We start from the raw sequence: 27242 nt of genomic DNA, 5'->3' as shown, positions 1-27242 counted from the left end.
TTCTTAGAGTTAATAAACAATTGATCCTGAGTGTTCATGGGACAAATAGGGTCATTGATTGTAATATTAATTTACGACAGTAAATTAATTATATTAACTATTTCAAATATTCATAATCAGTTTATTATTGATTATTAATATTTCATATAGAGCTAATTTGCTACACACCGTTGGGTAAGTTGTGGCATTACTTTACTCTGGCATTACATGGCTTGGCCGCCCACATTCCTCTGATCCCGATATAAATTATATTACTGACAGTGTTGTGTGTAACGCGTTACTTTGTACAGTAACGTAACTAGTTTTTCGGGCAAAAATTAGAGTAACGCGTTACTACTGAAAATTTGGTAACGAAACGTAGTTAATTTTTCAATTCGACGCAACATTACTTTTCCCATGGTTAGATTTGACAGCGACGTGCGCGCTTGCGCAATAGTCACAAGCTCCACACGGTACGTGACAGAGGCTGGTAGCAGTCTGCAAAGCAATCATGTCAAGCGAGAAGCAGCCGACGCTAACTTTTGAGGGATGGAGGTATTCCCACTACTTCAAACTCGTTGAAATAAGGGGAGGAATGTGAGTGTAAGGTGTACACTGTGTCCTGGCGAGAAACTTTCATCCACTGCCGTTAACTCAACTGCCAACCTCACCAAGCATTTGAAAGGAAAACATGCTAACATGAAGCTTGTCGCTCAAGATCCCTGGCGGGGAAATGATGATATGACCCATTTTGAGGTTACCAAGTTGTTCCTAAGGAGCCTATTGATACTATTTTTTATAATAAAGAGCACAAAAGAAATACCTGTTATGTCCTCCATAGTATAACTTTATGTAGGCCTACACATTTAGGAACAGATATTGGGTTCTGCCCAAAGTCAAGCAACATAAAAGTAACGTAAAAGTAACGAGTAATGTAAAAAGTTACTTTCCAAAGGAGGTAACTAAGTAAAGTAACGGATTACTTTAAAAAAAGTAACGAGTAACGAGCAAACACTACTTTTAAAAGTAACTTCCCCAACACTGATTACTGATAATTAATATTTAATTATATATAACTTATAATATATAACTTTTAATTAACTATATAATTACTAATTATTGAAACATTAATGGATAACAGAGAAATTAGCTTCAATTAGCTTAAAGGAACACGCCGACTTTTTGGGACTCTAGCTTATTCACCGTATCCCCCAGAGTTAGATAAGTCCATACATACTTTTTTCATGTCCGTGCGTGCCGTAACTCTGTCTGACGCAGGGTTGCCAACTTTGGGACTTTGGCTGGAGTGAAACTCTGTAAAACTTCAATGCGCGCGGAGAATTTTTTTGCCAAAAAAAACAAATAGAATGTAAACGTGTTTTCAAAATGTAAAATTAGTTTATTGATTGCACTATAAAAAAAATTAAGATAGATGTGATTAAATAACAAACATGTAAAACAACAACATCATAACAATAAGAAATCTCAAAACAAAAGGGACACATAATAGTTAATCCACCTCCCCAGAAAACCACAACACAAGCTTCACACATTAGGCCTGTTGTAGCCTATGCCACAGTGGCAGTGTTGGCCTGCTTCACCACCTCTGCAGGAGCTCGTATCTGAAGCAGGGTTCAATCCGTTCATGAACCGTAACGCGAAAGACTCGGAAGGTAAAGTAATTATGTTCCCTGTAAATTATTTTTGACTGCATTATAACGATTTCTTAATTCAGAATATTATAAAGACTGCGTAGGTGGATGTGTTCGTGGAATTTGGCTGTTAAAAGTATAACATTTAAAGCCCCTTAAATGAACGAAATGCTTCGAAAAAAGATTTGTTCATTTTAATGAACGAGGTAGAACAAGCGAGTCAGTAAAATGATCCGAACTTCCCATCACTCACAGGGTGCCATCAAGTGACAGTCTGTTCCTGGTGTCAGTCTTGTTTAGGCCAATAACTGAAAAGGTTCGCTCAGCATCTGCATTTGACTGTGGCGGGCTCAACACAATCTGGGCAACTTTGATAATTTGGGGAATTTTAAAATGCCAATTGCCCGATTTGCCAAAACGTAATTTGTACCATGAGCCTATTTTTATTGAGCAAATAGCTAGCCCACATAACGCACGTCAGACAACGTTTGCAACTATAGTTGAAGTCTGCAGAGAATCGGATCTGTTGGATTGTTACAGCACGTGAATTCATCCACTTCTTCCAAAATACATGAAAGTAAGTGGCCGGTGAACTGGGAGAAGAATAGAGTTAACTTTAAAGTTACTAACACAATGTGTAATGAATAAAATCTGATATGAATAAAATGTCGTCTAATTATAATGGAAATTATTATTTCCGCTTCCGTAGACATCAGTGTGTATTTTACAAATTCTAAATGTATTTTTTTTAGTACTTGGGTGAATTTAAATGTCTGAAACCTAAAATAAACATTATGTGGTTAAAAACACTGAATAATTGTGATATTTGACAGCGCCAACTGCGAAAGCACATTTGAATTTAGCAGTTGATCGCGTGATGCACTGGCCGTTCTACACCGGTGTCAAAGAGTATAGAAGCCTCTTTGCCAGTGTAATCGTATTGTACGCTCCAGGGACCAGCCAAGACTGAGCACACAATAATAGACAGTAAAAGATCACACCGGTTTGATCTTACGTGCGAAATTCAGTGATTCCTCTGCGTACCACTAGACGGAGCCTGCGTACCACACTTTGAGAACCACTGATCTATATGAAGCAAATGTCAAATGCTTGATAGTTTATATTTTGTTCACACAAACCATACGCTCTAAAAAATCATTCTGCTCTAAAGTATTACATTTAGTCAAAGCATCAAAAAACTCTGTAAAGCTGCTTAGAAAAACCACTGTACAAACAAACTGACACACAACTATTTTACAATGCATGTAAATGACTTCAGAGTTGTTTGGTGTCTTTATTCACTTCCACAGCTCCAGGTAAAGATGCTACTTTTGCAGTTTTCTCCGAGCTGTAATGCTGTACCATTAGTCCATACGTTTTCTCAGTTTACTCGTTAGTTCCATTAGTTCCCTACACGAGAGCCTTAGAAATGGAGAAACAAGAGATAAATCATGACAGAGAAATATGAACAAGCTGACCTGTAGGATAGGATCAACATTTAGTATGCAATGTTCAAATGAAATTGTATAAATCATAAGAAAACATTTGTGTTACTGGCTCGTGTCATATTATAGTTCTCATTTTTATTGGTGCTTTCTTAGTGTTAATCTCAGTCTTAACTTACCTTGGGAAAGTCTCCATGGAAAAGCCCTGGTCATTCAGAAGAATCTTCACATATTGTTTGTAGCCTTCTGAATGCTGCCTTTTGTTTGTGCCTGCCTGGCATTTTTGAGACGGTTCATTCCAAATGGACCTTCATAATCAGAAAGCACAAAGCACCGCATCAGTACAGAGTCTTTAACAAACCTGATATTTGATTTTAATTATTGTTATAACAATAATTTGTGTGAGAAACAGACCAACATTTAAGTTATTAAATTGTTAATGAACTATGAGATCTAGGCTGGATGTAAAGAAAACTTAATTTATGAATAGCAATTCTCAAGCTTTTGATTTGTTCCTTACAAAAAGGTATTATGTGACTTCAGAAAACATGGAATATGCCTCAAAAGTCGTTCTTTTATGGTGTTTTTGTCTCCTTTTTAAAGCTTGTAAGCTGTACTCTCCATGAAATTGCATAGAAAATCTATATAATGATAAACCAATACAAACCCTTTAAATGTCATCACACAACTTGGTCTTGTGTTTGAGCTCTTCAAGATCTCGATTCCATCCTCCTCTAATTCGTCAGCATTTACCCTAGATGTGGAAACACATTATACAGATAAAATGATTAAGATTGATAATGCCATTCTTCACATCTGCTTATTACACATTAATTTAAACAATTCCATAACAGTTTAAATGGATGAAGGCCATGAACTACAGATGGGCGGTTTCAAGGTAAGGTTATCTGATGTAGCAAGAGCTAAACTGCCAAAATAAATAAACAAAATTAATAAAATAAATGAATAAAATAATAATAATAAATGAATATAATATAATAATAAAAAATACAAAAGATCTTGTTTACTAAACAATTTTGTGTTTCTAAGGTTTCTAAGACAATTCCTCAAAGGTGAGTGACTGTGTGATCAGTGTCATTAATTCATAGCCTTATAATGTTTTAGTTCACTGAAAAAATTAAACTCTGCCATGTCATTCATAACCTGTCTTGTGTCTTTCTTTCTTCTGCTGAACACAGAGGAAGATATTTTGAATAATGCTGGTAATAAAACAGTTTTGGTTCATTGCATTTCTTGTCCAAACAATGGAAGTCCATGGGATCTGAAACTGTGTTACACAAGCACTCTTTAAAATAACTTCTGTTGTGTTCCTCAGAGGAAAACAGGTTTTGAACAACATGAGTAAATGATGACAGGATTTCCCTTTGAATATTAGATACACAGTTCTTATCAACAGACAAATTCCCATAGAAACAGGACAGAGGAGATTCCAGATGTTTCTCACGTGAGTTCGGTTAGACTGGGGCAGTTCTGGGTCATCTGGAGGATCCAGTCAGACAATCTCTTAGTTAGATGCCCCACTCTCATTTCCATCTTTTCCAGTTTAGAGAAGGAATGGAGAAATGACAGTAATGCTTCTGAATCCCTTTGGTGAATTATCTGAAAAAGTCTGGTCCAGTCGATGTTGATTATCTCTGAGTGTGGAAAGGTGAGACTGAATGATCGCAAATCCAGATGGTGACGCAGACTAAACTCTATGCAGATACTATAAAAAAAAATAATTAAAAAAAGATTTAAGTTGTTGTTGTGTCTATGAGTCAATAATTTCTTGCTTAGAATATCTTTTTGTGATACATTTTTAAAATTATGATTAATTGGTGGTTTGTTGGGCACCAGCCAATATTTGCATCATTAGCAATAGTCAAAAAAGATAAGTATGTACCTTATTTTTTTAACCATTTTGGGTGACCAATTTAGTTGCATTATTACTATTAGAATTATAATCTATTAGATTGCGGAGACCAAGTATGCCAGATAAACAGGAGAACAAGATGATGATATAATTGGTTAAACAAAACATATTAATCATAGAATTATTTCTGGTTATCATGAGAAAAAAACTATTTGATGAAAAGAAAAAGAATCACTTGTTCTTCACCTGGACGGCTCTTCGTTGATAGACAGAACAAGTGAGTAGACAGGATAATTCCCATCTATTTCATCATACTTCATTTGGCAGATGCTTACACGAACACTGCAAACCAAAGCACAGAAAAAATATACATGAACCTTAAAGTTAAACAAAAGCACATTAAAGGATGATGCACGTGTGCATAAAACACATTAAATGTTATACAATATATTTTAAAACATTACCGCTGTGAGCTCAGGGTCTGTCCTCTCACGAGAGCGTAGATCAGTTCAACGAGATCAGAGTCTGATGGATCTATTATAGCCAAGCTTCAAAATTAAATACAGAACATTACTGTACATTACTGACTTATTAAGTTTAACTTGCAACAGCAAATTAGAGATTAGATATTAATTACATCCACCAAATATCTGTTTTAGACCAACACATTTACCTTGCTTTTTTAAACTTGTGAAGTTCAGGCAAAATCACAGACAAATCTTCTGATGTTAAAAACAAACCAGAGATTTCTTCAAAGCTCTTGCAGAACTGAGAGCAGTACAGCAGGGCACAGACGTCTGTTCTTCTGAGGGAATCACCATCTAGCTGAATCATTTCCCAGGATTCCATTGCTTCTTTCACAAAGTCTTCTTCATGAAGTTCATAGAGACAGTGAAGAACAACACATGCTGCTTCCGAATATAAGAAACCACCTTTAACCTTTTTCAAAACCCATTTTTTCAGATGAGCCTGTGTTTTTGGACGAATGAACAGACAATGTTTTTTAAGTGTGAATCTCACATCCTTATTCAACAAACCAAATGCAAATTGCACCACAGCTGCAAAACGTGGTTTTGAGAAACTGTCCATTAAAAGTGACCTTGTAAGTTTCCTCAGGGGCTCTTCTTCATCCAGAAGGACATAGTACAGAGCAGTGAAGAACTCCTGAAAGCTGAGATGCATGAAACTGAACATCGTCTCCAGGTCGATTCGCTTCTTAGACAGGAACTTGCACAAGAATGGATTTCCAGCAGGGTCTGAAATGGTTTCATTCACACTTTTCTCATCCAGCAGGACTTGCTGTTCCAGCATCCCTCTCTCTGCCAGCTGACCCAGACTCCTCAGCAGGGTCGGGACGGACTGACTCAAACCCTGGCAGTGATGCTTCAGAAGAGTGCACACAAAGTCCACGTAGATGGAGGTGGTGGTTTCCAGTCCGCTTGTCTTAGTTGCACCATATTTGAATCTCTCCTGGATAGTTGTGCAGATGATCCAGCAGACGACAGGGATTGAGCAGGCAGTGATGAGGGTTTCATTTGCCTTCACATATGTATAAGCCTCCCTGAAATGGTCCTCATTTTGAAAAAACTTCTGGAAGTACTCCTCCACCCCCTTTTCTGAAAATCCCACAATCTCAGAGAAACACTGAGGTCTTTTGAGCATTTTACTGAGTGTGTCCGTAGCTGTAGATCTGGAGGAGACCAGCAGGAAAGACTCTGGCAGGATTCGACCCCTCAGCAGGGCACAAAGAGTGTCCACAGGTGGGGCTTTCTGAAGCAGATCAGTGTGTGCTGACGTGTCATTAATGTCCTGTGTGAGTTTCAGCTCATCAAATCCATCAATGACCAAAAGCACCTTCTCTGGCGACTGCTGTAAAATCTGTGAGATCTGTGAGAACTCATCTGATGATAAACCACAACTGCGGTTCAAGATCTCCACCAAACTCTTCTCACCAGAAATGTGATTTATTTCTTTACACTTTAAGTGGAAGACAATATCAAACCGCCCTTTGTAGAGGTCACCAGATGCCCAGTCCATCATGATCTTCTGCACAGTGAAAGATTTCCCGTTTCCAGAATTTCCCTGCAGTATCACAGCTCTAGGACTGATCTCGTGGTCATCTGGGTCGAACAGAGAGTTGAGATGGACAGAGTCTCCACTGCTCCTGGAGCTGAGGACCTGCTGGAAGCTCTCTCCACTGGAGCAGATCTCTTCTTCTCGCTCTTTTTCATCTCTATGTTTCCGAAGGATCAGAGGTTGTGTGTAGCGCTCAGACAGCAGCACATGTTCACCAGGCCGTGAGTTATACTCAGTCACATACTGATTCTTGCTGTAGATCAGCTTCATATATTTGTGAATCACTGAGCTGATTTCTGTAGAAGAGGTCAATGTTCAAAGAGTTAGGTTTTTTTCCTAATTATAATACAGTAAGAAATTCCAGAGCAGAGAAATACCAGCTAAATTACGAGGTCGATGAAGTGCAATATTTAAAACATATTACTATAAAATTCATCAGTCACCTGAGGAATGTGTTTTTTCAGAGTGTGTGTGATGTCCTGTGGAGTCTGTAGAACATAAGACACACTTGATACATTCACTGGTTTATTAATTGATATATTGATCAAGGCATTTCACATATATTTTCAAACATTTTACATCAATCTATCTATCCATCTCGCTGTCTGTCTATTCCTGAATAAATGTATTAGACCACCACCCAATGTAAGGTTTGTGCCACAACTGCCCTAAACTAACAGTATTTGTGATTCACATTTTTTGAGAAGGGAACAAATATGTACAGACTGCACATCACTGAAAACACTAAAAGTACTCTTAAAGTCTATCCATAAGTGGAAGTTACTTATTTTTGCATTTTTCAGAGCAATTTTCTACTTCTGTTTTGAAAAGCAAAGACTCTCAGCTGATCCACGTCTACCTATAGGAATACGACGCCTATCACTGTATTCCTAGATCAGCTCCTCCAGTATTATCAGCAGCTATCGCGTTTATCAGGAGCAAATTACCCCCCTCCATCCCCAGCTCCACCTCTCGCCAGTCAGGATTTGGCCTTCTGATTCCCCTTTGAATCAAGACTAAATTCTCGAATTATGTTGTACATTAAAATATTGACATTAATGACATCTGCAATACATTCATGTTGGTTCTGTTCTGTTTACCCTAAAGGGGGTTATTGCTGCTCTCCCTGCTCTTATCCATGCAGGGTTCTTGCAGGTTTCAGTAAGTCAAATTTAAGACCTTTTTTAAGACATTTTAAGACCATAAAGATTGAAATTTAAGTCCTACACGACGCATTAACCAGCAAATAACAAATAAAATTACCATCAATGTGCACTTTTTGTTTCCATAAACATTAAAATGATGGCCAGATTTTAAAAGAGTGTTTTGCAACATGTTATCTACTAACATGTACAAGTTTTGACAAAAAAGGTTTCATAAAAAGATAAACCTCAAATATTTCAGCCTTTAAATAATTCTTTATAAAAAGAATGAGACAAAAAAAGATAAATTACTGACATTTACAATGCACATTAGCTTATCTTTTATTATTAATAGTAAAATTCGGAACAATGTTCCCGTGGCGTCTGTCGTTGCTATGCAACCATGCATGCACTCTCCACAACAACAAAGGCCCTGTCCCAAATGGCGCACTTCATGAGGACTTTCGGTCTAGTGGACTTAAATTGCGCGTTCGCTGAATCTACGAGTCCGTAGGCCGTCCCATTCAGGATTTTAACGCTCTTAAGTGTGCTCAGCAGCGCCCCCTTTGTACCCTTGAAGCGGTCTTCCGCGAAGCCCACATGGATGCAGGCTCCACACACTTAAACTACCCAGGAATCCTTGCGAAAGTCCAATCAGACAACAGATGGGAGGAAATTTCGCTCATGGACAATTGTTGACATGGCTGAGAAGAAAGTATTACGTTTTTTATTACCTAGATGTACATTTGACCAGTTACCTACAGTTTATACAAACATTATGGTCATCGACCAGTGGTTGATGTCTCAAACATAATAGCGAGTTGAATAATACGATCATATTATGATTCATTAAATAAATAGAACCGAATGTCAGGGCTTTACTGAGTCATATGTAAATGTACAGTAGTATGAATAGTGAAACCTGTAAATTCATCTGAAACTCATGCACATTTTCATTGTGTTCAAATTGTAATCTTAGTTCAAATGGAACATTATGTATTATTATGTACAACTGTATAAATCATTTAAATAAGCATGATGTATCTATTGTCTAAAGCCCAGGTGGCATGCACAATATCAAAATATAGAACTGTAAAATTAGGATGTGTAGTTGACATGGAGATAAGACGTCGGAGCGCAAAAATGTGATTTCTCCTGTCCAACAACAACCAGGCTGTTATTTCCGGCTTGATGATCGAGTCTGTCCCAAAAATACCTTTCAATGCGCCCTCGTGGACTCGCACCAAGGGCCCTATAGGTCTGCACCACATGACGTCACCAAAGTGTGTACTCTGAGGAAGTCCACAAGTCCGGAGTGTGCCATTTGGGACAGGGCCAAAGAAGTTGTTGTCATAGATATACATAATAAAGGCTAGATGTCTTAAAGGAACACTTCGACTTTTTGGGACTTTAGCTTATTCACCGTATCCCCCAGAGTTAGATAAGTCCATACATACCTTTTTCATCTCCGTGCGTGCTGTAAGTCTGTTTGACGCACCCACCGCTAGCCTAGCTTAGCACAAAGACTGGATGTAAATGGCTACAGCTAGCATACTAATCCCAATAAGTGACAAAATAACGCCAACATTTTCCTATTTACATGTTGTGATTTGTATAGTCACAGTGTGTAAAAATAACAAGGTCATATGAGAGACTATTTTCTCAGAAGGCGAAGCACTGCTACTTGGGCGGAGTGATTAGCGCAGCACCCGAGAAGCGCCGTTCCGTCAACAAAACCAACGTGACTAACTAGCTAGTAGCGAACGTGATTCGTGATCATGGCTGACTTTGAGAAATTGTCATTGGATTTTTATTTGGTATCAAACCAAGATCCAGAACCATATCGTTTTGAGCCAGAATACACAGACGAGGAGTTACAAACTTTGGAAGCTGATAGACAAGATACCGAACAGAGCGCGTTTGTGACAACACAATACTAACATTACAGGGGATACATGGAGCCCGGGAACAACTGTAATAGTAGTGAGCACCCTATTCATGTAATAGTGTCACTAAGGTTACATTACATCTAACTAATGGCACTGTAACAGTCGGCTAGTCATCTAAAAACATAACGGAACACTTACCGAAGCCGCAGGTGATCCACTTTGTCCTGTCTTTACTATCGATCGGATGGCCGTATCCTTCAGCACACGTTTCATGGTCCGTGTGGCAAATTCCATTTTTTCAAAATAGTCGTCCTCAGTGAAATGTTCTGAGCAAACGCGATAGTCCTTGATGATGTCTACAGGTGTGTTTGGATCTATATCCAGAGCAAGTAGCCATTGATTCATCAGGTCAGAGTTTTTGGTTGGAATTCTATGAAACATCATGGTATTACCTGGTCTCCCCTGTTTATTGTCGCAGCTCTTTACAATTCAGCGAACACCCATGATTGTAAACTTTGCATTTACTATCTAGTAATTGCTGACTCTATTACTCCAGAGCCATAGAGAGAAAGAGTTGCCACACTCTTTGATGTCGCCGCTATGGCTGTCACGTGGTTCATGTAAGCCCCAATAGTTCCAAAACATACGCTGGCTGTCATGTTCTTCTATGGGACAGACAGCAGCGATTGCATTATTGAACGGTAAATATAAAATAAAACACACACCCAAGTAATTTTTCAGCTGTTATTGCATTATTGCATTTTGTTAATGTCAGTTTTGCATTTGGAGATAAGTTTTAGGCTATATTTTTGGAGGGAAAAGCTTAGTGTTCATGTTCGCATGGGTAGTAGCACTGGCTTTAGCGGCTCTAACTTAACTTTTCCATATCATTCATCTGATGATAGACGTCTCATGATATTTATTTTAGCACAACTGGGCTGTATTAGGCTATTGATTCCCGTGATTTTGTTTATAAATTTGGATTCAGCCATTAGCCTACCTTCATGATCACGCAAAGAGGTCTGCCGTGGCGGTCCGTGCAGAAATCGCTTAGAAGCTAGCTCACTTCTTCTGATGAAAGTGGCCACCCCCAGGACCACAACGTGAAACATGATCATGTTAAGAGAATATTATTTTAAGATTAAGCCATACACATTATCAAAACTATAACAGATTAAAATTACAGCGTAATAATTTATATTTTATGTCGGTTGTTTCAACCAATTTTCAAGCACTGCCTGCTAGCTAGTTAGCTAGCAGGCAGTGCTTGAAAATTGGTTGAAACAACCGACATAAAATATAAATAATTACGCTGTGCATGTACAAATGAAGACCAGTATAAGCATCGCAAAGGGCCTCTGAAACAATATAGACAGTTGACAATTCAAAAGAGGTCGATATTTCAGCAACTTAACTCTGGAACAACTCGACGCGCAGCAATGTAAGTGAATGGTGTCCAACGCCCAAATGACAGTGTTTGGAACTATTCCGATCTTCAAATCCCGGAAGTAGGCGGTTAAAAGCGCCGCCATTTTTTACAACGGAGGTCTATGGGAGTGTCGCAACTCTTTCTCTCTATGGCTCTGTATTACTCCAACTCTGAGCGAACTCTCTGCTCCTCACCACGGCGCTTCTCGGGTGCTGCGCTAATCACTCCGCCCAAGTAGCAGTGCTTCGCCTAACTGAGAAAATAGTTCCTAGTATTTAAATGTTTAAAAAAATGTCTGTGTCTCATATGACCTTGTTATTTGTACACACTGTGACTATACAAATCACAACATGTAAATAGGAAAATGTTGGCGTTATTTTGTCACTTATTGGGATTAGTATGCTAGCTGTAGCCATTTACATCCAGTCTTTGTGCTAAGCTAGGCTAGCTGTGGGTGCGTCAAACAGACTTACAGCACGCACGGAGAACAGAAAGAAACTGAAGCCTGCAAAACCGATGCTGACCTGGCCTTCTTGCTGTTGCACTTGTATCTTTAGAATAAACTGTGTTTAATGTTTGTATTTCTTGTAATTGTGACCTCAGGATGTTTGCTATTGTCTGTTTGGGTTTTATTATGGTTGCTGTCTGTTACGGGCTTACTAGTACGCTAGATACTGTAACTTAGATGTTAGCATTTTCATTAGTAAACAAACGTGTTTGTTTTCTGTAGTGTTTTGTCCGTTCCTCTATCAGGTTTTATTTGTGTGAGATCGCCTATTAATCTATATGAATCTTCAAATTATGCTTTAGTTTAGCTTGCCGTCTGCCTCAGAATTAGTAACGTTATGTTGCATGTTACCGTGCTGACTATAATACATAAACCGACACGAGAGGTGCTAGCTAGCAATGCAACTTATTATGAAATTTCAAACCAAACGTTATGAACAAATAAATTATAGCCTTATACCATAGTACACGTATTCTTGCAAAATAAACAAACTAGGCTACATGTTTGACTTTGTTTGGTCAAACGTTATGATGGACAACTCGGATCACCGTCAAAATTATAAAGTAAAGTTAAAAATTAAGAATGTAACGTAACATTTACTTTGATAATGCATAATCTAAGTAGCTATAGCTATAGGCTAAACTAAAAATAAATAAATAGCGGAAATCTTATAGTATTGTTTTTCGCCATAATGTTACTGATTACGTTTGGCAACACTATACAAATATACACTATCTCCACTATACAAATATACACTATCTCAACATTTATATGATATTCTTCTGAGAATCATACTCCGAAACTGTAGGGGGAGCTCGAGAGAGAAACCTGCGAGAAAACAGCACAGAAATTGCCAGTCTTACTGAGCGCTGCTTTAAATAAGGACACCGATCTGTTTTGTACGTGATCGCATCCAGGACAGGTAGTACGCATTTCCGTGACGAGGCATAGCTAGCTAGCAAACTGTAGGCTGTAGTAACTAATAGTACTGACCAGGGTGGGAATTATACCGCGGCCACGCGGCCATGGCCGCCGTTGCCCTACACTTTGGCCTTCATGCCCCGTGAAAAAAAAATCATCGTACGGCCACAGTGGCCTGTGTGCCCTGGCCCTGTCCAAGTTCCACCCAAGTAGTCTCTGAACTTCAATTAGTTTGTGGATTTGCGCAGGTGCAGTGTCATAATCACATCGATGATCTCACGCATCAAAACGGCAGTGCAAGAAGCATGTAACGTCAGCACCAACAGAAGAACGACACTCTGTTGTCGACACTGGTGCATAGATATATACACTAGATTTCGCCTTGGCTACGGCATTCGTTCATGAACTGCCGTAGCCAAGGCGAAATCTATATGTCTATCTATGCACCAGTCTGCGCACACGTCACACAGCAGGAAGCGCGGGCGCCCTCAGATCACTTGAACATTAAATTGTTTAATTTGGACGATGGGGAATTGTTTTAATTTGGACTCTGTGGATGCTCTTTGAGACCGTGACCATAGACCTGCATTATATGACTGACAGACAAGAACGGTTTGACCTAAAAATATCAAAATCTATTTGCTAGTAGATAAGTGCCCTTTTCAGAAAAGGGCCCTATGCAAGGTTACAGAGGTAACGGCGTCGGCGCACTGAAGCGTTTTTTTTTTTAATAGTTCAAAGTTACTATAAGATTTAATGTTATTACCTTGACAAACTATAACTTACATCATTAAAAAGATATAAGACTCACGTTTCAGTATTTGACCACTATTGTATTCTGAGAAATTTATATTGACAGTTATGTCTTAATTTGTGTCAGGAGTTATGAAATGCAAAAATGAGTCGATACCTTTAATATGAATTATGAGCGTCAGACGCTCCTATTCATAAAAAACTCCTGTGCTGTCGTCATGAAAGCGATTCACAAAACAACGTCCCTCACGGCTTTTAGCTCAAAAGTGTGCAGATTTGGAGAAATATTGATATATTCTCAGTTTACATAAGATTTCTATTGACAGGAATAATATTTTATTGAATTTATAGCCAAATGCGTCGATATAATCATTATGAGCGCTGTATACTGATGTGCTGTGTTTTCAATTCATACCAGCAGCCCGAGGGCGCTCTACTGAACATTATAGTCCATATTTGAAACACATGAAGAAGAGCGTTCGACAATGCAGGAAATTATTAATTTATTGGCATTTGTGTTGTTTCTGAATGCTTTTATTGGCATTTGTGGTGTTTCTGAATGCTTTTATTGGCATTTGTGGTGTTTCTGAATGCTTTTATTGGCATTTATGTTGTTTCTATTGTTGTGTGAGGGTGTATACCTTCTGGATATAATGGCGCTCTCTCTCTCTCTCTCATTAAAAAATGTTTTTTTTTATTAAAAAAGTCATAATCCATGTCTTATTCCAAATTAGGATGTTATGCTATCAATCTGAATGGGAAAACCATCGAATTGTATGATGGCCTTTGTGCCCTGTCATATGGCCTTGGTGCCCCAAAAAAAAAAAAAAAAGGTGGAGGCCAAATGGAAATTAAAATGCCCCTAAAATTACATAATTCCCACCCTGGTACTGACAGTAACTCGCGATCGGCAAACTGATGTGAATGTGCTATATTAGGGGAGGGGCAGCGTCAGGGGCTTCAGTGCGTCATCAAGTAGGGGCGTGTCTAGGAGCTCAGGGGCTTCAGTGCGTCATCAAGTAGGGGCGTGTCTAGGAGCTCAGGGGCTTCAGTGCGTCATCGAGCCCCCGTTTTAGCCCCGCCCAGAAAATCCGGAACACAGCAATGGTGAAAAACTGTTTAACGGTCTAACTCCACAATTCAGTAGCCTACTTCACAGTTCACAGTCTTTGTAATATGTTTTAGCAATACATTTCTAACATTTATAATGTGTTTAGAATTTTTTTTTAGAATTGACTTTACAGGGACTTTAACATTAAAATGCAAAATCACTTGCGCCAGACGCTCAAGAGTGAGTGAGTAATCAAAAAACCTTTGCTTTAGCCTCAATTGAGTGAAACACCGTATGTGTAACTTCGGCCATTCTCAGTGGTGTGACTGGGACACTAACTCTGCTTGTCATCATAGAAACAGATAATCAGATTGTTGTGTTTATTCAGTAATACTAAAATACTAAAACTCAGTGTATATGCTCCATTAATATGCTGAATATGCTGCCTTCCGTTCGACACACAGCTCCACTGCCCAGCGGACCTGCAACCGTCTCGCAAGTGTTGATAGGCTATTACTCGTGAGGTGTAACCAATCAGATTGATTGGTTTGGACATTGAGCAAGTCTGCAGAGTGGTGATTACAGAGAGGCTGCGGCAGCCATATCAGAGCCAGCCACAGTAGCGCATTTTAAAATAAAATTGACTTTAATCAAACCACGGATCCGTGATAAGTTATGTGATCCGTCTCACCACTAGTGTAGTAGCACTGATCACTTTGAGGGGGGGATAAATTTATCCCCACCAAGGATACCTCAAATCAGGCTACGAGCTACTGGTAGCTCACGAGCGACGTGTTGGAGACCCCTGCTCTAGAGCTCCGCTTTGTAGGCTACGACTCGATTACTTTTTTGCTACTTTGTAATAACTTTCTACTTTGTAATAACTTTCTGCGGCCAGCGTTTCTGGAAATGAATGAGGGTAAAACCTTTTTTAGACCTGACTAAATTAAATTTAAGACCTCGGATGAAAATCTGGCCGTTTTTAAGACGTTTTAAGGCTTTAAATTTAAAGTTCAGAATTTTAGACTTTAAGACCCCGCGGGAACCCTGCCATGCTAGGCTGCATCGCTGCACTGGGAGTTCTTGCCCAGAACAGAACCATACCTCCAATCAAAAACATATACTAATTGTCAATCGTATTTGACGATAGTGGTCCTGACAGAAATAAGTTAACAAGATGGAAAATTAAGACAAAATATTTAAGGTTCCTACTTTCTAGAAGAGCTTCTGCAATTTGTGCAATGCCTGTAAAAGTACATATTTTAACATTTCATATCTCAGTATATACTGTAGGTCTAGACACATGTGGTATAATAGCCTAAATTAGTGTGCTCTTACCCAAGTCTCTGAACAGAGATGGCTCATGCTTTTCCAGTCTAGAACAAAAGGCAGATTTAACCTTGTCTCCTCCAGAGTGCAACACTTCATATAACTCTCTCATTTTCTCCTGCTTAGTAGCTGCTGCTCTGATCTTACAGTACGGCTCATATTGCAGCATGCCACCGGACCGCAGATCATCCACTATCGCCTCAACACTGTTTACTCTCTGGACAAGATTCGGCCAGTGGGCATCCACAAACTGAGCACCTGGTAGAGAGATAATAACATGATAACTGCTCACAAGGAAGAACGTGATTTCACAAGATTCAAGAACGGGATATTCTAGTGTAGCAAGTACTTATTTGGGCCACTTCACTTTTAATCAGTGTAATGCAGACTTTTTTCATATGACTATCTCTGCTTTTACTGTGGTAACTACTTACACTCTGAGTCTTGGTTCATGGTGTCTCATAACAAGAGTCTATGATGTGTTGTAGAGAGCTGTCTGAAGTTGTCCTCTAGGAAATGAAACATAATGCACATAGTGTGAGATGGTTGAAGAGAGCTTTTGTGACCCATGGTTAAACATTACACTATTGGTATGCAGTAAATTAAGTGGCATGTAGAAAAATTAATAACGAAAGTATACCTTAAAGTACACCCCGAAATAACCATATATGGAGCTTACAATGCCTAGTTGTACTATGCATATCCTATCTGCATATAATTTGCATATGATTATTCATCCACGTGATAACGTGTTTAACGGTAGGGATGTCCCGATCAGGTTTTTTTGCCCTCGAGTCCGAGTCATTTGATTTTGAGTATCTACCGATACAGAGTCCCGATCCGATACTTCTATAATACATAAGAAAAAGAATAAAGAAGAGCAAAAAACAGATCCAGGATGTTCCTTATTTTTTTATTTAATTCACCTTATTTTAACATTCAACTACTATGTAATAAATAACATAAATTCTTCACTTTTGGACTTAGTGCAACAGTAAATATAAAAAAAAAGTGTAATATATAAACAAATAACACCTCAACTTAAAATACCCGGCAGGCATGTAAACAAATAAAAAAATAAAAGTGCCACAGTGTTTGCAAAGCCAGTAATGTGCTTTTAAGGAACTGCACTCGCCGGTTTCACACTGCACTGTTAACAGAGCATGCAGCGCGTATATTTTTAATGTTAACAGATTAGAGCATTCACACTGCACGCAGAAGCGGCGCGGCAGCGCGTAGCAGGAGCAGAGCAGAGCAGGAGCAGAGCAGCAGTGCCGCGATCGTTTCGGCGCAGAGTCTATTTTTGCTGCGCCGCTTACGCTGAATTAAAGTGATATGCATTGATCATGGCCAAAATACACCGCAGTTTTATCCAAAAAGTGCATTGATGATATCTATTGTGTTTTAAACAGTCGATCAAATGACCAACAGCAATTTAAAAAGAAAACAAATGTCCAAAACAAACTTGTTGCCAGAACAATAAAAACAAAGATGAACCAAAAGTTATATAAATGAAATTATTAATAAAATAAGCTTCTTGACAAGTCTTTTCTCTTAAATGTATTTGAAAACGAAATAAAGCAATGCCAACTTATCCATTATAGAGTAGGCTACTCTTGTCTGTACACAACCCGCGGTTCAGCCGCGCGTGACAAACGCTGCCAGTGTGTAAGCAAAACGCACGTGTCCTGCTCCTGCTCACCATACGCACTGCTCCTGCGCTGCTTAAGGCCTCATTATACTTCTGCGTCGGACCTACGCCGGAGCCTATACGCCGTAGGCAACGTGTTGGTTTTAATTTATACTTCTGTGTCGTTGTCCGCGTTGACGCGCACCTAGGGAGCATGTGAAACCCCGAGGGAGGGGTTCTGGCAGACCAATCACAGCGCTTGTGTCCGCGTAGAATTGACGCGTTGTTACATTTTTGGAGAGGTGCACGTCAGGGTACGTCGTAGGCTGTGTGTAGCGCGCGTACCCTACGGCGTACCCTGACGTGCACCTCTCCAAAAATGTAACAACGCGTCAATTCTACGCGGACACAAGCGCGGTGATTGGTCTGCCAGAACCCCTCCCCTCGGGGAGCTACGGCGGCAGTTCGACGCAGAAGTATAAATGGGCCTTTACGCTCTGCTAACGCGTGCAGTGTGAAACCGGCGTAACTCTGTGCCACCGCATAACTATAGATGTGTTAAAAAATAATGAGAATATATATACATATATATCCGAATCCTGATTGGGAGGTAACGTCCGATTCCGATCGAGTCTGAAACCACGTGATCGGGCCCTATTTCCGATCACGTGATCGGATCGGGACATCCCTTTTTAACGGTACCAGACATTAGGAAAGTATGAGATATGGATGTCACATTTCATTAATAAAAATCATTTTAGTAGCCTATCCTTGCCTTGTTTTTGAATAAATAAATCAAATAGTGTAAAATACATTTCAGAGAAAGTTTTTCTCAATTTTTTCCACTTATATTTTTAATGGAAACAGATAGACCTTGTTGTGCATTATTTCTAATAAAACTATTTTCTCAGACAATCTGCTATTATCATGATAAGCAATTATCTCTGTAGTTAAAACATTAAAATACAGCATGCCAGAGGAAAAGTGTTCAAAAGAATTGCATCCACAACAAATATTTATATTTATTGAATAAAAAAATGTTGTAACTTCTCAGTAATGATTTCATGTAGTTTAAATGTTTAACACCATTAATGAGAATGGCATATTTAATCAAATTTTTTATATCAAAAGTAAAACGTAGTTTGAATCATTATTATATTTTTCAAACTGTTATTGTGAACATACATTGTATTTATGATTAGGACTCATAATGAAGTTTTACGGTTTTACTTAATCTGCCGTTAGATAAGCTATATGCGTATAATGTATGTGTATAATTTTCTTTATATTTTCTGTCTAAAAGTGACCAAAAAGACATTAACTCCAGCTCACCATCGGTGTCGCCAAACTGCTCCGTCTCCAAAACGTTCGTACGCATGGGCCAGAGTTTGCTGCAGCCGGTATGAAGATTTTACCCCTACTGTAAGTATGTTTTTATAAATCACAACTTATGCGTCGGAAGTGTCGTACGCCTCTTTCAGGGGATGTTTTGTGCGTATGCAACGGTTATAAATGAGGGCCTGGGGTCTCATTTATAAAACTGGGCGTAGGATCCTTACTAAAAGTGTACGTGCGCCCGAAAGCCAAAAATGGCGTACGCAAAAAAATATTCAGACTTAAACCGTTCGTACGCCAGAACCTGCACAGAATTCACTTTATAAATCCCAGTCAGCGGAAGATTGTGCGCACATGCGTCTCCAACCCGAAATTACCATATATGGAGCTTACAACGCCTAGTTTTACTATGCAGATGCTCATCTGCATATCATTTGCATATGATTATTCATCCACGTGATAACGTTTAACGGTACAAGTTACATTAATAAAAATCAAGTAGTTGCCTATCCTTGCCTTGCTTTTGAATACATAAATCAAATAGTGTAAAATACATTTCAGAGAAAGTTTTTCTCAATCTTTTCCACTGGCCGAATTGTATTTTTAATTGATTTATATTTTTAATGGAAACAGATGCCTTAGGCATTATTTGCATGAAACTATTTTCTCAGACAATCTGGTATTATCATGATAAGCAATTATCTCTGTGGTTAAAACATTAAAGCACAGCACGCTACAGGAAAGTGTTCAAAAGCATCGCATCCACAACAAATATTTATATTGATTTAATTTTAATATAAATATATAAAAAATGTTGTAACTTCTCAGTAATGATTTAATGTTTAAGTATTTAACTCCATAATTTGAATGGCATATTTAATCTAAATGTTTATATCAGAAGTAAAACAGTTTAAATCATTATTTTATTTATTTAAACTGTTATTTGCGTCAGTTTCACTAAACGGCCAACGCGCTCGCTGGCGCGGACATTTAAGAACGGATGGATATTTGCTTCAAGTGACAGGCTTGGTGAGTGAAATTATATTTATATTATCTTGTATTTCTTAAGTTTTTCTGTCTAAAAGTAAACAAAAAGACACTTAACTCCAGCTCACCATCGGTGTCGCCAAACTGCTCCGTCTCCAAAACGTTCGTACGCATGGGCCAGAGTTTGCGTGCAGGTGCGCAAATTTTCCCGTCAAGTTTGTTTTTATGAATCACAACTTATGCGTCGGAAGTGGCGTACGCACATTTTCAGCCCCGTTTTGTGCATACGCCACGTTTATAAATGAGACCCCTCCCCATGTAGAAAAACTCTGATATTGCACACTTAAGGATGTGTTGCAGTACTAATACACCTGCCGTATTAGCATTACAATGGCACATGAAACAATAATACAACTTGTTAGTCAAAAAACAAAAAAAACAAGAACCTTACGAAAGATTTCACTTACCGCACTCAAAACTGCTTTCCAGCTTTAACTCCAAAACAGCATGACGTAAAGAATTTTTTTCTATTAGGTAGGCATTGCGTGCTGTACGTGCTGACGAATTTGACGTTGGTTTTCAGGGAAATCTCAATGGTTCATCCGTCCGGCGTTTCAATCGTCCCGACTCTCCTCTATTCAGTCTAAAAAAATAGTAACAATATTAAAACACATTATGCTGCGCGTCTAATCGCGGTTTAGAAAAACAATAACAATATCGATCGTGTAAGTGAGCAAAACTCATCTCGTCACTGCGAGGCTTCATGTCAGAAAAGTGATCAATAAGTTACGGTCCAGTCTTGTTCTTACCTTCAGTGAAGTCTACATAGTATTCACGATGAAGATATCAAGGCTCTGTCACGAATATTAATGTGTAATATTCATTTCTACACTACAGATCGAAAGTAGTTTGTGGACACGCCTCTTGTGAACTTCCTTTTTTTTGTTTTCGATATTTCTCCTCAAAGACAGACGGCAAAAGATCATCTCTCCAAAATAGTACTGGTGTAAAATATGGAAGGCTGATTTCACAAGATTTTTTTCCCCCTGCATTTAACGGTATAGCATAGACCTACAATGTGCAAAAGCCGTCGCAATGCGAGTTAAAAAAGACGTGCTCCAGATAATATGGGGCTCCTCTCGTCGAAAAGTCAAGAAAGAGACGGTCGATAAAGTGCGTTTTTTTACCGCGCTCTTTATTCCTAAGCTATCAGTAAGGCATCGTCTTGCAGCACTTTTGCAAATGCGATCTCATACGGTGGCATAATAATGTCAATAATCGCGAGAGGAAATGAGATCCGCGCTCACAAGCGAAAGCCGCACGCGTGCACATTACTTTTGCGCGCAGAATTTCTCTGCTCGCGCGAGCAGGATTGTAACCCGCGAGGAGAAAACTGTGCTTTGAGCGTGCGCAGAATCCCATGCACATCTCATCCCATCATCCATCTCTGCTGCTCGCGAAACTTTAACCTCGCTCGCGGTTAAAGGGTTAGTTCACCCAAAAATGAAAATTCTGTCAGTAATTACTCACCCTCATGTTGTTCCAACCGCGTAAGACCTTCGTTCATCTTCGGAACATAAATTAAGATATTTTTGATGAAATCTGAGCCCTGTCTCACTCCTCCGTAGGCTGCTAGGTGGCCCAAACTTGCTGGCCCAGAAAAGTTATTAAAGAGATCGTTAATATAGTCCAAGTGACTACAGTGGCTCAATCTTAAGTATATCAAGCGACGAGAATACTTTTTGTGCGCAAAAACAAACAAAAATAACGACTTTATTCCACTATTAATTTCCTTCTCTCTGGGCCTCGTAGTGTTTTTGCGCTGCGCGTCTGTGTTATACGTCATCTCGCATCACACACATGACCAGCGTCGGCCAATAGTGAGCCTACGTGGTGACGTGTAACACAGAAGCGCTAGCAAGGACTCAAGTCCGAACTAAACATGCTCATTCTAATCATATTGTACATCTGTTCTTGCTTTAGGTGTGGTGAATGGCAAAAAACTGCCCCCCTGAAATTCAGGGTCTGTATAAAACCCTCGCAGGTCTCCACGTCTTCCGTTTCCACAGTACCCCACCCAGTCTTTGAAAAAACATCTGCAATTTCTGCATTGTACAATTTTAAAAGGGACACACGTCTCTTACAGCCTGGGGCAGTTTTTTGACATTCACCACACCTAAAGCAAGAACAGATATACAATATGATTAGAATGAGCATGTTTATATTTAACTATATTAGAGTACAAGTGTTGATTCAAGGCCAATACAGAAATGAAAAATTGATTAAAAACTTACTCTCCAGCCAAGCATAATGGGCCCGGTGTCTAAATTCTAGACTGCTCACCACATCCCTCAAGGTTCAACAAAAACAAAAAAAACTTATATAAATGTTAACATTCTCCTATACAAAATATGTAAAATGGTAAATGGACCGCATTTAGGCTATATATCTCTCCTCTCTCCACCTATAGCTGGTGTGTGGTGAGCGCACTGGCGCGCTGCCGTCGCATCATCCAAGTGGATGCTGCACACTGGTGGTGGTTGAGGAGAGATCCCCTGATATGATTGTAAAGCGCTTTGGGTGTACAGTAGTACATATGAAAGCGCTATATAAATGCCTCATTCTATTCTATTCTATTCTATTCTATTCTATTCTATATAGCGCTTTCAACAGACCCATGGCCACCAAAGCGCTTTAAACATCATCATAAACATATTAAACATCAGGCATTTACACGTGCATAGGGAAAAGTACTACTTCAACAAAAAAACATAGCTAGCGTGTGCATAGACAACCTAGCATTTTAGACTATTCTCTGCCAAGACTGTTCTATGAGATCTCGTTAACTGGGTACAATCTTCACACATCCAAGTGAAAAAAAACGTATTTACAATATTAAATCATACCACTCAAAGAACGATTTAATTGGAAAATCTATTGTAGCAATCTAGCTCTAGAATTGAGGCACACCAGAGTTCACTAATACCTTTAAAAAACACGACACAGTACCTTGAAAACAAGACGATTTTTTTTAACTAACTAGTTTGTGCATTTGAATTCTGACATGACCTATAAATCATCGACAGTTTATTATTATTTTTCTTACCGCTGACATCTGCATGGCGCGTTAAAATTGAAAAGTGAATGACAATACGGAAATGCAACAGAGCTGGTGCTGGTTCGGAGCCAGAGCCTAGTTTCAAATCGGTTCTTTGTTTTTCCACCGCCAAAGCACCAGCTCCGAACCAGTAAAACTGGTTCTTAAGTAGCACCAAATCATTGCAGGGTCTAGAACGGAGCCAAGAAAGAACCGCTTGCGTCAGGGGCTGGGGGCGGGGTTACCGTGACCAACAAGACGAATAGAAACTTGTGACCGCCATTTTTAAATAGCAGCTAGTCGAGCTAATAGCAGCTCGATTATAATATCCGTCTATGTAAGTTACGGCGAGCTGCACGAACGCGTTGGATTCCGATGTATTTTTGCAAACCCATGAGCATCCATAGTATTGCAACGTCCGTTATTGTTGATGGCTTGTTCGAGATGCATCGGAGCGGCGAGGACCGATCGGAGCTGCGGGAGTGTTTGGAGAGCATACGACTCCTTGTGCTTTTAGATCGCTATCGCAGTGCTTTGATGTCATGCGGCAATCGATCTGCGAGAAGCCGATGCATCTCGAACAAGCCTGGCGTGTTTGTGTTTGGCGCTACCGCACTAGCGGTTGCTGGGCAACATGAGACGTATACAGTGACGTAAGATCTGGCTCTGTTGTGGCTCTCTAGCCGGTGGAAAGGCAAATCGGTTCTTAGTAAGCTCGTCAGTCGAACCAACTCTGAACCAGCTCTGGCTCTGGCTCTGAACCAGCACCCAGTTCTTGTTGGTGGAAAAGGGGTATCATGCATCCTCGGTAAAAGGGGCGGATCAAGAACACATCCGGGGATTCGAACTGGACTTGGCTAGATGTGAACTTTGAATTGGAACAGTACTAGGGCAGCGACTGATGACGTTTCACAAGTCCACAAGAACACAAGTACAGACAAGAACGCATATTGAGAAACGGCTTCTGTCTATGCTCTATTCAGGCCGCCATTACACACTTCTACATGAGCTGGTCACGTGACCATCAAGCGCGCCAAGCGCGAGTTCAGAGTGAGCTTTGCATATAACCAGAGCCCGTCTACGGAGAGCCTGCCCACTCCCTATTAAGTCCTATTGTACCGAATTTTGGTTGTAGTTCCACCAGAGTTCCACTGGGGGCGATCGCCCATGAGTGCAGAATGAATGGGAGTCTATGGGGCTATACGGCTAAATTTGTCTCTTTCACCTGATTGCCGTTGAGAAATCTCAGATTTGATTGTAGGTTTTGCAAGTTCAACATGGGTTATAGGTCGAAAGTTGAATGAACGAGTACTTATGTCCTTTCGATTTCTTACAGGTTGAGTTGTTGTTGCCCATAACACGCTAGCATTCTGCTAATGAATGCTGATTGGTCAGTGAAGGACTGATTACGACCAGAGATGCTGCTTGATGGCATCGTGTCATCCGAAGCGGGACCAGAAACAAACAAAACAAAAACTCTTCTAGCACGTGTGTTTACCTGTGTCAGCTGTGTTGTCGATGCCTCGAGTGAAAAGAAAGTGCAGAGCGCGAAAGCACCAGAGTGACTGAAGGATTGCCGTAAAGCAGTATCTCTGGTCGTACGATGTGTATGACGTCATTGACATTTTAAAATACTTTTTAAAGCAAATAAGTGACTCTAAAAAATCTAACACCCAGCAATGTGTAATTTCTTTGCATCTCCTTTCGAATACAACATTCAAATTACTACACAAAAAATTATATCCTGAGAAAAGTGGGTTTTGATGTGTATAGCGCCATTGACCTCCATTCATTCTGCACTCGTCCTGTGAGCGCCCTCATATGGAATCAGAGTGGAACTGCAACCAGTTCAAAAGCCGGAAGTGTACTGAGAGTGAAACTTCTCGCCTTATTAGACATTCTCTGATATAACATAACAAAACCCATGGGCGTCGGAACCATTGTATATGGGTGGGACACTTTTACATTCAGCGCATATGTCTGTTTCTCAACGAGCCGCAATGACGAAAAAACCGCCCGTTGTACCCTTCCAGTCAAATATTGTGTTGCAAACATCAATAACAGCTTTAAGTTGTCAATGCTGGCAAATGACCATGGTATCAGCAGGTTAATCCACGGATAGCTGTGCATTTAATGCATGACGTGGAGGCGAGTTTAGTTTACTTGTTTAATTAAAGGAGAAGTTCACTTTTAAAATGAAAATTCTGTCATCATATAATCACCCTCATGTTGTTTCAAACCTGTATGAATTTCTTTCTTCTGCTGAACAGAAAGGAAGATATTTAGAAGATTATCAGTAACCAGACAGTTTTTGGGTCCCATTGACTTCCATAGTAGGAAAAAAATATACTATGGAAGTCAATGGGACCCAAAAACTGTCTGGTTACTGATAATCTTCTAAATATCTTCCTTTCTGTTCAGCAGAAGAAAGAAATTCATACAGGTTTGAAACAACATGAGGGTGATTATATGATGACAGAATTTTCATTTTAAAAGTGAACTTCTCCTTTAAAAGGCATCAGAATACATGAAATGTAATGGCATTAGTAGGCTAACATTTTTCTGGGGGAGGACCCACCCACTCACTTTTTTTTTGCTTCCGACGCCCATGACCGATTAACTTTTACACATAACTCAATGGAACATTTTGATCTGAGACACTGAATAAACATGTTAGACTCAAATATTGCATTACACAGAAGTATTTACAGTAGTTTTACCTCAGTATGAACACTTTTAGAAATCATAGATGTAAGTTATCAAACTCTCACAACCAGCCCTCACTGTACATTGCAATTAAATGGATGTTACCCTATTTGGTCAAGTTTTCCCCGAACATTTGTACTATATACCTGAAAATACAGGAAAGGAAGAAGAGAGTCGGGAATCGCGTCTGTTCTCCTTCTTCTTCTTCTTCTTTGGTGTTTATTGGCGGTTGGCAAACCAACTTGTAGGTGCATTACCGCCACCGACTGGACTGGAGTGTGGACAGGATACATGCTTATAGGATTGACATAATGCGACATATGAATGGAAATTCATGAGGAAACAACAACAAAACAAAACATAAATAAAAAAAAAATAAAATAAAAAAAAAACAGCCTAAATTCTTTTACTTAATTTCGTTTCTTTAATAAACTTAATAATACTATCATATATAGCTTTTTCCTTTAGTATACCTATTATAGAAAAATCTTTATGCTCAGCTTTAATTAGTGACTGAATAAAATTACGTCTTTCATTGTTGTATTTCCTGCAGTAAAGTATTACATGTTCAACTGTCTCTTGCTGACTACAGTGATTACATTCCCCTGTTGGGTGCTTGCCAATTTTAAACAATGTACTATTCAATCCTGTGTGACCTATTCTCAGACGGGTTATAATATTCTCTTCACTTCTGTTCCTGCTCTCTCTCCTCCCAGCACCAACTTGTTGTTGAATATTATATAAGTTTCTTCCTGTTTCAATACCATCCCAGTGTACCTGCCATATTGATTGTACATATTTCCTAATGAACACTTTAGCTTCTGCTTTACTTAATGGAACTTGTAAATCTATCTGCTTTAACTTTAAAGATTGTTTAGCCAAAATATCTACCTTCTTATGGGATGATTATAGTATCAAAAAGATTAACACGTGCAAGCACACTTATCAATGAACTTGATACATGTTGCAGAAATGTTTTATCCATGCCTTTCAACTTGCGTGTGCAAAATTCAAAATTGAATGAATGTGAAGCAATTTGTACAAATAGAGACATTTTTGTGAATACAAATGTTTTCCTTTGTATTAGTGTATCATAATTTGCACATGCAACACAGAAGATGTGCATGTGTGGATCAGGTGACACGCGTGCATTCATTGACGTCTTTTCTGAGTCGATCTCATTTGATTCATTTGGATTTTGAGACTTTCTTTTCGCGGTTTTTAAGCATTTCACAACCCACACACAAACAACTACAAATGAATAGGCATGGTGATAATTATTAATGTGTGCACAACTACCCATCTATTTGACAAATTCACAAATGTGCGTCACTACATTTAAACTAATACAATACAACTTGTGCGTGCAAAATCCAAAATCACATGAATGTGCAGCATTTTGTACAAATAGAGACATAGTTGTTAATACAAAACCTCGAT

At 39.2% G+C, this 27242-nt stretch overlaps 1 protein-coding gene across 3 annotated transcripts; it reads right to left on the bottom strand.

The window, feature by feature from the left end:
• Positions 1 to 1355: 1355 nt before the first annotated feature.
• LOC311088956 (NACHT, LRR and PYD domains-containing protein 1 homolog) lies at positions 1356 to 26486 on the bottom strand. 3 transcript variants are annotated; one of them, XR_014607591.1, is made up of 12 exons: positions 25949 to 26486; positions 20467 to 20642; positions 16482 to 16556; positions 16057 to 16305; positions 7469 to 7513; positions 5623 to 7321; positions 5414 to 5497; positions 5196 to 5291; positions 4542 to 4731; positions 3744 to 3830; positions 3256 to 3384; positions 1356 to 3053 (listed from the first exon to the last, which is right to left on the bottom strand). XR_014607591.1 is itself a non-coding variant. In XM_084123352.1 (12 exons), the coding sequence occupies exons 3-12, from the start codon at positions 16498 to 16500 to the stop codon at positions 2996 to 2998; spliced, it is 2727 nt and encodes a 908-aa protein (XP_083979478.1). In that variant the 5' UTR covers positions 16501 to 16556; positions 20467 to 20642; positions 25949 to 26485; the 3' UTR covers positions 1356 to 2995. The 3 variants fall into 3 exon arrangements, 2 of the variants coding, with proteins under 2 accessions (XP_083979478.1, XP_083979479.1); XM_084123352.1 differs by having other exon boundaries at positions 4542 to 4802; positions 25949 to 26485; XM_084123353.1 differs by lacking the exon at positions 25949 to 26486 and adding an exon at positions 20809 to 21972 and having other exon boundaries at positions 4542 to 4802.
• Positions 26487 to 27242: the final 756 nt, after the last annotated feature.

Source organism: Abramis brama (genome assembly GCF_963993115.1).
Source record: "Abramis brama genome assembly, chromosome: 8".
NCBI lineage: Eukaryota > Metazoa > Chordata > Actinopteri > Cypriniformes > Leuciscidae > Abramis > Abramis brama.
Note: the sequence above shows the minus strand (reverse complement) of the source record. Positions and strands in the feature narration are given on the sequence as shown.

Excerpts from the sequence above, each read along its gene's own strand:
- LOC311088956 (XM_084123352.1), bottom strand. Across the intron at positions 5,498-5,622 it reads CACAAGTTTAAAAAAGCAAG|CTTGGCTATAATAGATCCAT; the intron begins GTAAATGTGTTG and ends TTAATTTTGAAG. Across the intron at positions 5,292-5,413 it reads CAGACCCTGAGCTCACAGCG|TGTTCGTGTAAGCATCTGCC; the intron begins GTAATGTTTTAA and ends TTTGGTTTGCAG.